This window comes from Myzus persicae, unplaced genomic scaffold, assembly GCF_001856785.1.
Source record: "Myzus persicae strain clone G006 unplaced genomic scaffold, MPER_G0061.0, whole genome shotgun sequence".
Taxonomy (NCBI): Eukaryota; Metazoa; Arthropoda; class Insecta; order Hemiptera; family Aphididae; genus Myzus; species Myzus persicae.
Window position 1 is genome coordinate 101,537 of NW_019104130.1, and position 11,456 is coordinate 112,992.

Genomic DNA, 11,456 nt, shown 5'->3' on the forward strand with positions numbered 1-11,456 from the left:
CATCATTGTAAATTCAATACATACATCGCTCTGCTCAGAACCTTAAATATGAATAAAAACTGTAAAACAACATTGTTAACTTACTTACAATGTCGCAGATAATTTGTGTGAAAATGGGTAAGAAAATTAAGTTTCACTATATGAAAAAATAGTAATACTCAGAAGGGTTAAAAGGTTTCATTGTTTAATGTATTCGGACTTTGTTACTTTACCGGACACACTTTTTTTGCAATTTTTTTTAGACCTTTGTTGTTAGCTATACTGAAAACGATGGTGAAGTTAGAATTTGGTGGTCGGACTTAATTTCGAAGTTATGGCCAAATGAAGTTCGCAATTTTGCAATTTTTACTCATTCTAATTTATTAAGGCTATTATTACTATTTATGTTATTTTTTTTTGGAAACGTATGTACTTAAACGAATTGAGAACGATTGCGCAACTAGAATTTGTTAGCCGGACAGTCTAGTGATGCGCAAATTTCGGGGAATGTAGTTATGGAAATTTCCCTGATTCAAAGGAATATAATTAGTTTTAAATATTGATCAATGTTTCAGTGTTAAGTTAAACTTATAGTTGTAAATTATCCAAATGACAAATATTTTATATCAAAATATATTATTATAAAATATAAGTAATCTAAGTATATAGTGACTCTGGTCACGAATCTAATAATAATAATAATTGTTGCGCCGCGCCGCGCCGCACGAACCGCAAAGCGACCGGTACAAATAATAAATAATAATATTGATACACCTATGAGCGATATCAATTCAACGACCGTCGCAAATTCCGTCACGTTAGTACAGTAGATATTTCGAACTATCGAAAATATCAACGTAGCGAAAAAACGACTAATTAGTTATAGTACAGATAATATTTTCTCGACGATATCAAAAATAACGACCGGTGCAATACACGTAATATAATTCACTACGCTCTGGATATATCGACGATATCCAGATAGTGGCCGTCGTAATTACCTATAGGCTGTAATCTAAGTACAGCTGATATCAACACTGTTCGAGCGCGGAGCGATTCGGCCATATAATATATACATTTACATTTTTCTTCTGACATCACGGGGTGGGGGAGATAAAAGCGACTTTAGCAAGTTCTCCCCTCCAGTGTCCGGCGACAGTTCGCCTGGCGATAGCCAGACCGTTGACCGACAAGGTTTCCGTTTTTTTGTCTTTTGCCAACGGTTGGGCCCGACACACGTATCTGTCCGCCCACCGATCTTGTGTATGCTGTCTCTTTGTGCCACACACCGGAATCTGCCATCATCGACCAGGCTACGGGCATCGTCGGGCAAGTTGCAACGAACCAGGTCGTCCTTATTATTTTGTAAATCATTATTTTTTTGTAATTTTATACTATATTGTGTACTGATATTGTTATTTATATAAATATATATATACATGTAGTGGTAATTATTCCTGGGCGCCCTATACCACCAGTTCATTTATTATTATTATTATTATTATTATTTAATTTGATATTTGTATTGTTCAATATATTCTGTCGATCGGTGTCTTAAGCACCTTAGAATTATCTGACGTGATATTATTTTGCATATACTTGGATAACCCATTCCGCTCCTGTCTACAACATAACACGCGAGTCGTTGCCGACAACCGCCGATCATTGTAGGATATTTAACGGCGCCACAAACACTGCAACCGACGCAGCTAACTATTATAATATAATATAGTTATATCGGATACCTATACCATTGGCACGCAGCGCGTATTAAATAAATTTAATTTCAAGTGTAATAATAAATTAAAATTAAAAATGTTCACCAACCGGGGAAGACCGGTCAACCAATAAACCTATACAATAATATTGTCAACCTCCGGTGAACACCCTAGCACTATACTCGGTACCCAAAATATCAGGGCAAACACAACTAACACGTCCAGAACAAACCGCTACCGAACCTCCTTGTGAGGTCGGATAACCACGCTCTGCTACCAAAAATGTTGCGCCACGCCGCATCTACTTATGTATCTCGCGGTTAGCGGCAACGACTTGCGGGGTGCTGTAGACGGGAAGGGTTACCCAAAGTAACGAATAGCTTTATATATAAATAATTGGTACTAAATGTTACTGAACGTAAATAATGGCATATAATAAAGCAATAGTATAAATAATAATTAATAGGTGGGCGCCCAAATGATTACAAAATGATAATACACTTAACTTCGCGATAACTATAGTAAGTCACGCGACCGACGTTGTACAAAACAAAATATAATAATAAAATATAATAGGTATATAAACCAAAAACTTGACGACTATAAGGCACGGCTAAGATGACCACACGCGTGACACGTCAGCGACGGCAACTCTTTGGTCCGATGCTGAAGTGGCGACAACTCTTCACTCGCATCGACAGCCACAACACTCACGGGTAGCGAGAATACGGTAAAATAATCCTCCCGACTATCTCGGGTGGCAAGTATCTTGGAGTTTTCAATAAACGCGATGCGTCTTCCAACCCGTGAAACGACTACTTAGTAATTTACAAGCTCGACGACTTAACAACAAACGCGTCGGCTGCAGGTACGCGCGGTGATAGTCGCCAGACGGCAAACGCGACGAGCGAACGCAACGATGCGTCGGGCTCGACCGCCTGGAAAAGACACGCCGACTTGCGGCACAGCCCACGGCAGCGAAAGGCCCGGCGTTGGACGGCCCAGGAGGGGGTAAGCCCCCTCGTGAGCTTCGGCATTCGAGGAGCAGCTTTGGGGACTTCGCCGAAACTACGGTGGCGCGAAAACGCGTCCGCGGTGTTCGAACGATAATCTTTATCTCGTAATAACATTGCCATTTAAACAATATATTTAAAAACTTCGAATAAAATTACATATTAAAATGATTAATTCATATTTTTATACTTTTATGTTTAAATTATGAAAAGTGTATTACGTTTCGCTTTTGAGTGAAACAGTGGTTATAGATAGCGCTAGCATAATTGTACTATATTTCTGTGCTACTCCCGTACTATCTACCTATGCTTCAACCATGCTCGAAACTCAAATAAAATAAGTTAAGACAGAATACCGTGGTACCGACGAACACTTCATATCGGTCATACAGTCCTATTCTAACTGATAAGTCGTTCTCGTCGTTCATATTATATTCCGAATTCCGATTGATAAATTATATTATACAATATATATGACTAACGAACTTATGTACTAAACCTATACTACGATAATTATTGATCGATTGCTATTGTTTACAGGTAGGAGCGAAAAAAGAACATCAATGTTCGTAATAGGCGTGGTAAACTAGAGTGATGCGCGAATGCATAAAAATCGCAAAATATAGAATTTCATTAGGCCATAACTTCGGAACTAATGCCGACCGCCAAATTCTGACTTCACTATTGTTTTAATATAGTTAACTACATAAGTCTAAAAAAAAATATTGCAAAAAAAGAGTGTCCGGTAAAATAACAAAACACCAATGTATGTAGGTCACTAATTAATAGGTAGAACATAGCTAATGTTTTATCTTTTTAGGACATAACGCAAGTGATCTAATCATTGGGTATTTTTATGATATGTGAAAACGTGCTAAATAAAAAAGATCACGGGATTCTTACTATTAATCCGTCCTTGGCCGATACCTATTTTGTAACCGTACATCCATCACTTAAGCCACCCACGGTGCCAGATGTTGCCTGTCGCATAGTACGCTTACACACCCCCATATCTACTCTACAGGCTAGCTAACCCCCACTGAATCAAAATCCTGCAAAATCAGGACGTACACACTGCCGCTGAGCACATTCCAGTGGTGCCGATTTTCACAACATTCTGCTTGTTTTTCATGCCGGTACCGTCCAGCAGCTCAGAACACAGACGACGCAAATGGTGTACACAGGTAAACAAGCGAACAATCAAACGAACAATCAAAATCTGTGACAGTGAGTATTTTTAATTTTATACTATTATTATTATTATACTGCATACATGATCTTGAAACTGATTTTCTGAAAAATTTTCTGTTTTGCCGTACTTCATTGTTGTACAGTTATGTACTTGTTCCGTTGACAAATTTGAATTTTTCCGTGAAACTCACCGTGTTTTTAATTTGTATACATTTTTTACCGAGACACTTAAGAGGACGTGATACCTGCATGTATTGTCTCTGTCTTACAAGTGCGTAACATAGCAAATTTTACGCTCAGCAGAACAAGTGTAGCTCCGTTAGTTTAAAAAATAGTGCGAATTGACATCTTATAAAATCTAAAGGTAAGATTATTATCTAGGCAATCTCATAGGTTTTTTATTATATTTTAATTTTAACGCGAGTTATGAGAATTTTAAAATTGTAAATTTGTTATACATCTTAAAATACTTATAACTCGCGTTAAAATAAAAATATAATAAAGAGGTTGCCTAGATAATAATCTTACCTTTAGATTTTATAAGAGACGTACGAGACTAAAGACAAGAGTTGGATCGTTTAATCTTTAAAAAAATTAAAATACTATATGCCTATACCCTACGACAAAATTGATACAATTAATATAGTATATTAATATTACATAATTTTATAATTTTAATATAATTGCTGACCAATTGTTGTCCTTTTGACTATTTTTCAACATTATTGTTTAAAATATTAGCATGGCTATAACAAAATGTTTACACGGGGAATCTAGAACTTATATTTTAAACATGTTCTACGCCGATGACGACCCGTAGTCGTCATATCACAATTATTTTTGTAGGTTATATAAAATCGTCGGCTGATGGCAAACGAATTAATATTCGATTATTTTCCATCAGCACGGCCATTCAGTATAAGTATTAGAACAACAACAAACAGCTGGTTTCGGTTTCCCGGCATTTTTATGCTTATAAAACATGTTATCAATATGATATGGTATGACTAGTGTGATGTTATCAATATTTACCCGGCTGGATGCGCTCGACCACTGAATTTGACGCGGACATGAACGTATTTAAATTAAACATACTATGAAAGAAAATTATATAATTTACATTATAGTCAATATTTATTTATTTTTTCCATAATTTGAGAAATATATTTTATGAAATTTTCACACGCGTTACAGCTAGTTATATAATAAGTAATGTAGGTGCGTTTCCAACAACAATATTATACTAATATGTTTTTAAAACATTTTTATAGGTGGTGATAACCGTGATTCGTGGTATAGACCCAAGTCAACGTCGTACAAAGCAAACAACGTCAGCTGCAGGTTACGTCAGGTTACAAAATATGGACGAACACGAATCACATGTGGATAATAATGACACGTCGAGAAAATTCGCGATGCCGTTCTCCATGCTCAAGCTTGCGTACTATAGGTGTAGTCCCGAGGAGCGTGAATTGTACGATACGAAGGCCCATGGAGTGCGGGTCGACTTGAAGGCATGCTGCAATTACCTGATGGCACCCGGCGATAGGTTGCGGGAAATTAAACCGGATGCCAATAAGTTAGATGTGTGCTCTGAAGCTTCCTCTTTCGGACACTTGGACTGCTTGCGACAGGCGCATGTCGCGGGCATACCTTGGAACTGGCGCTCGGTCGAGTTGGCCTGCCGATACGGGCACCTCGATTGCTTGACTTATTTGCATACGAACGGTTGCGACACTGGCGGAAACGTTTCCGCGTTGTCCGCGGCCAGCGCCGGCCAGATTTCAACGTTGGAGTACGCGTTGAATAACGGGTTCCCGCACCCGAGAAACTTGTGCACGGAGGTCTCTCGGCACGGCCACTTGGAGTTATTGCGCTACTTACGATCGTCGGGCTTCCCCTGCGACGAAACAACGACTGCGGCGGCTGCTGAACACAATCAGCTGGAATTACTTAAGTTCCTGCGGAGTGAAAATTGCCCCTGGAACGAGTCGACGTGCATGCTTGCAGCACTCAATGGGCACCTAGAAGTTCTGAGGTATGCACACGAAAATGGGTGTGCTTGGGATCAAAGTACCTGCCACTCAGCAGCGAGGAACGGCCATATCGAATGCCTTAAGTATGCGCATATCAACGGGTGCCAATGGAACATGTTTACACCTGTAGCCGCGGCCATTAATAATCAAAAGGATTGTTTCATTTACGCTGTACTCAACGGTTGTCCTTGCCTGCCATCGTTGACCTGGGATGATTTGATGTCACACTTACATAATCATAACGCCGATGACCAATGATTGTATTTCGATTTTATTATCCAGCCGCGCACTTATATTGTATTATATGTATATATGTATTATATTATAACCTATCGTTATTAAAAATATTTATATGTTGTATGACCAATACGTAGTAATAACAAAACTATTTATTGTTCGCAAAATAATATATGTATTAGGTCTAGTCATTTTGTGAGAACTTAGAACATTTTATTTTTTTTTTCAACAAAAAATTATTTAACGTTCATCATATAACCTCTAATATTTAATTTTTTTTCATTTAACATCTTACATACAATAAAAAGTATATATTTTATATTTTATATTCTACACGCGTCTTGTTCATTTCAATCATTTCATAATATGAATTGTACATAATATAATACTATAGTAGTGAGTTTCTTTCCTTTTTATAATGTAAAACATTACACCATTACCTATATAGGTAAGTATATTTTATGAGTATAAATTATATAACTATGCATAATTGTCAATTAATATGTAGAAAGTACGGAAATATTCAAAATTTATAAATGATATGACAGTCAGTGCGGTAGTGTAGATCTACACTGAGTGTGCAGAGAGAGTGCATTGGGCCTTCACCATATATTAAGTATCCCTACGGGGCTCTTGACAAGTGTGGTTAAAAATTAAAATAGTATCGTTTTTTTTCCTCAAAGATATGTTTTGGATTTTGAAATTGTTAAGAACTTTTTTGATGTGAAATGGTATTTCTTAAACAAAATATTAACCAACAATAAATCTGAGTTTGAAATGTTTAAAACTAACGGACCTACGGACAGTTATCTGTTGAACTATGCCAACTATACTATAGTCTACTGTGCTATATACAATAAACATATTTTACTCCCATAAGACTACATAATATATACTCAGTAACAATATGTAAAAACATAAAAAGAAAATAAATACCTTTATATTAATACATTATTTTTATTTGTAGGTAAATAATAAAAATAAAAATAACTAATTGACTCTAGGTAATGTAGTTTGTGGTTGATAATAGAAAAATAGAAACCCATACTAATTATATTTTTTTAACGCTGGTACAGAAATTTTATAAAATAAAAGTTATTAGTAAAATATTGATAGAACTATAGTGTACTTAGCTTTGCACAGTTTAAAATTTAAATACATAATAATATGTCAGTATAAGATAGTTGAAAATAAACAAATAAACAAGGTAATTAACACATTATTTCTTTAGTTGGAATATTTTATACTAAACATGTTTACATTTTAGAGATTATTAATAAAAAATAAAAATATATATTATATATAGGTATATAAACAGGGCTCGAAACTATATTATTACATATGCACTAAAAAAGGTTTAAATATGTAATATTAAGCAGTACAATATGCAGTTATTTTTTAAATAAACGTGTAGGCATTTATATATTTTAATAAACCTAAAAAATAAATAATTATGATTTAATTATAGATAAATATAAATGTTTATTTTTTATTTTTGGTTTGTAGATTTTGTTAGTATAGTTTGTTTGTAAAAAAGTTAATTTTGTTTATTCAGTCCTAAATATAAAAATATAAATCTATAAGTTAAATCATGTTATTATGCATTGGATCGTCTTTCCGAATCGATTGTCGTTTCACAATATTTTCAAAACAATACCTTAGAATCAATAGGTACTGAAAACATTTTCACCAAACTCAGCCTCGAGCGTATGTAAAAGATGTGTTCTCTTTAGGCATATTAACTTGTTTTTCAAATATGGATACAAAATCAAATTACAATAATTATTATGCGGTATGCGATCGCGGTCGCTAACATGAACACACTAAACACAAGCAGATGTTATCAAACGACAGTTATAAGTAATCAAATATTAATATAAGGTATAAGTGTGTAACCCGGCCGGTCATCTTGGTATAGTAAAATTCAAAATATAGAGGTGTGTGGTGGCCCTTTATTTTTAAATTTTTTAAATCGGTTATTTACTAATATAATATATATTTATAATTTATATGCTTAAAATCTTTAAATATACAAAATCATGTGAAGTTGAATGTGCAAAAATATGCAACATACACTTTTTTTAATTTAAATTGTCATGTTCTATGAAACGATTATATTGTATCGAATCCGATTTTTAATATGCAGCTTTCTAAGACATATGCAAATGCATTAAGTACCGAGCCTTGTACATATGTATGGTAAATTGTATACTATTTAATCATTTTTTTAAAATATTGAAGCAAAACAAAAAACAAAATTAGGTGGGTACTTATTTAATACATTAGAACTCAATAGAAAAAATAAAATAATTAGAGCATTGAAGTCTATGAGTTAGGTGTAACCTGGAGTTATATTAAAATAATAAAATGTAAGAATCTTAAAGTATAGGTATTGAAAATTGAAAATAATAAAGCATACACCCCCGCATATACATCGAAATGTGGAAATATAATATTCAATTTAAGGTCATCATCGTCCTGTATGCGCAGCGTTGTACGTGTTTAGTTACCTATATATAATGAATTCTTAAACGGTGATGTATGATTTTTAACTACCCGTGGTATACTTTTTTGCTCCCGACGAACAAACATTAATAATAGCTAATCCCATTCTTGTTCTACAAACTGCGGCGGCACATAATACGAGCTACGCGATTTCATTCTTTATAGAAGGGGCGGCCGAACAGTCGATTGCGATCGACTAATCGATCTCTGAAGATTTTAAATTTTGTCGACACTTGTTAGAATGTACCTATTATTACTGTACATTTAGTAGAAACATGCATATTTTCAGCCTGTGTAAATGACATTATCTCACATATAAGAAATGAAAGTTCAATACAGAGCTGCAATATCTGATGATCATTAAGAGCAGCTTTTTCTTTTAGCAGTTACGGACTATTCTTCAGATTATAATTAAATAGCCAATGATTAAATAGCCCATATACACTAAATGGCTAATAGCACCTATAATGTCAATTTATTTTGAAATTATTTTGAAATCCAACGCTAAACATTCATTTTTAGATAGCTTCAACTTTCAAGTGTACATTTACAATATTTAATCGTATTATTAGTATAAGTATGTTTATTTTTTATATTAGTGATGAAGACTTAAAAACTTAAAAAATAAAAATATGTAATATTAACAAGCATTTTACCAAATATAAAAACAAATAATAATAATATTGTTTACGTAAGTCGTTTCCTACAAGAAAAATATATTCTCAATAGTTTCATAATTTAAAAAAGTTTGATCATCCTTACTATATATAGTATATTTGTATAATAATAAATAATAATATAATATTTTATTAATTTAATTAATAAATACTTTAAAAATATATTTGCATCGTCGTTTTTACAGACATTATCAGGATAGTGGTATTGCTGGATGTTGAGACCAAATGGTCGTATTGGATGACCGTGATGGCTTTTGACCAAGCTTTTTCCCGTGTGGTATTGCGACTGAGGTGGGAGCCACGATAGTATCTTTCACCTCAGTTTCATCTTACATTGTACAAAAATTCAAGCCTGGGCAAATTAATAATCATTTTTTACTGGGTTAAATTAAGTTGATACAAAACATTTTGAAAAGTTTAAAGTTTATAGTTATCCTATTTTTTCTTTTATCAGTTAAGTTAAAACATTAACTTTTTAACCCATTTATGTCGAGGCTTGCAAAAATTACCAAAAATGTATACCAAATCATTCCACAAATACATAACATTAACACATAATTTGCATACGTATGATAATAATATACTATAGATACCTAACCTAGGTATGGTGGTTGCTTGGTGAAGCTCACCATGGAAACTGCGTCAATAACTCGTACAACAGATAAGCAATAAACCAACATTGGAGATTGCACGAATCGCCAACAACAAGCGATTGGTGCCGCATGCACCGTCTCTTTATATAAACTTCTTGCACACGGCTACAATGCACTGCAGTTGTACGGGGATTGGCGGTCTAGAAGCGACTTTGAAATTGAATTATGTGCTGGTATTGCCGATGGAACAGGCGGCGAAGTTGCACGAAGAACTGTTGGTTCGGGGCGTGCCGGAACGACAAATCTACGAGGTGGATCCGAACAGGAAGCCGCGGCCGCACAAGTCGACCGTCCACGGGCCTACAGCCTTAACAAGCGGCAGCGGTGGTGGTCGTTCGCGCGGCCGGGAGAAACGGTTTATGCCCGGTTCCATCAGACTAGGCACGTACTCCGCTGGCGGCCAACAGTACAACGTGGGCCTACGCTGGGGATCCGTGTGGATATCCATGGCCGATCGGCCGTCGGGTGCAGACGGTGGAGGGGCCTCGGAAGTCACAGTGGCCGACGGCGGAGGGGCCTCGGAGGTCTCCCCGGCGGCGGGTGGTAGTGGAGCCGCAGAAGTCCCGCCAGCGGTGGACCGCGGTGTGGACGCCGCGGCGGTCCCGGAGGAGGACGGCTGTACGGCCATAAACAAGCGGACGGAGAGTGACGACGGTCGCGAGACTGATGATGCAAATACGACGGGCCTAGGCGGCGGCTGCGAGGACGACAACGACGACCCGAATCTCGCTCGTAACGACGGTCGGCGGTGCAATAGCTCGAGCACGTTGTGCGAAGATTGCAAACGGTGGTTGCTCCACGAGTACTTCGGCGACAGATGTCACGAGGAAGTCACGAACCTAACCGGTCGGCACGCATGCATCTACAGACGGATCGTCGACCGTTTATTCGTGGTGACGGTTACTGGCGGCGGCGGTGCCGATGACGACGACGAGGAGGACGAAGACGATGACGGGACGGCTTACTGCAAAACCACAGCCGAAGACGACGGCATAGTTGAACGGCCATCAACTGCAACCGACCCCACAACAACCAAAGCAGCCGTTCAAACGGAAGGAGAGCAACCTTGTCCGACGACACCTGCACAGCCTGCACCGCCGACTGGAAACGCGACGACACCGTCGGTTCCGGATTCGCCGGGTAAGGAGGATCACGTCGACGAAGCGGCGGAAAACGCCGGAAAACCGAAATCGAAAAAGAAGACGTTTTTTGGCAAGTTCTGCAAGTCCAAAAAGAAGACAAAACAAAATCCCGAACAGCCGAAAACCGACTGATCACACTTAGAGCGTGGCGAACCGGTTAGCCTGTGCCGACGTGGTGTAAATAGCAGCATGCTGGATGTGCGCATATACGAGGATGACTTGGGTGAAGATTATTAACAACTATTTACTTTTTACGTTTTTATGTCTGTATTCAATATAAATATCATATTATATTGCATATAATA

The 11,456-nt window shown here is 36.8% G+C and overlaps 1 protein-coding gene across 1 annotated transcript; it reads left to right on the top strand.

Moving 5' to 3' along the window:
- Window positions 1-1,016: 1,016 nt before the first annotated feature.
- On the top strand, window positions 1,017-6,288 carry LOC111039050. Its single transcript, XM_022322332.1, has 2 exons — window positions 1,017-3,937; window positions 5,173-6,288. Exon 2 carries the CDS (start codon window positions 5,263-5,265, stop codon window positions 6,193-6,195), a length of 933 nt encoding a protein of 310 aa, XP_022178024.1. The 5' UTR covers window positions 1,017-3,937; window positions 5,173-5,262; the 3' UTR covers window positions 6,196-6,288.
- Window positions 6,289-11,456: the final 5,168 nt, after the last annotated feature.

Excerpts from the sequence above, each read along its gene's own strand:
- LOC111039050 (XM_022322332.1), top strand. The coding sequence starts at position 5,263 with ATGGACGAACACGAATCACATGTGGATAATAATGACACGTCGAGAAAA.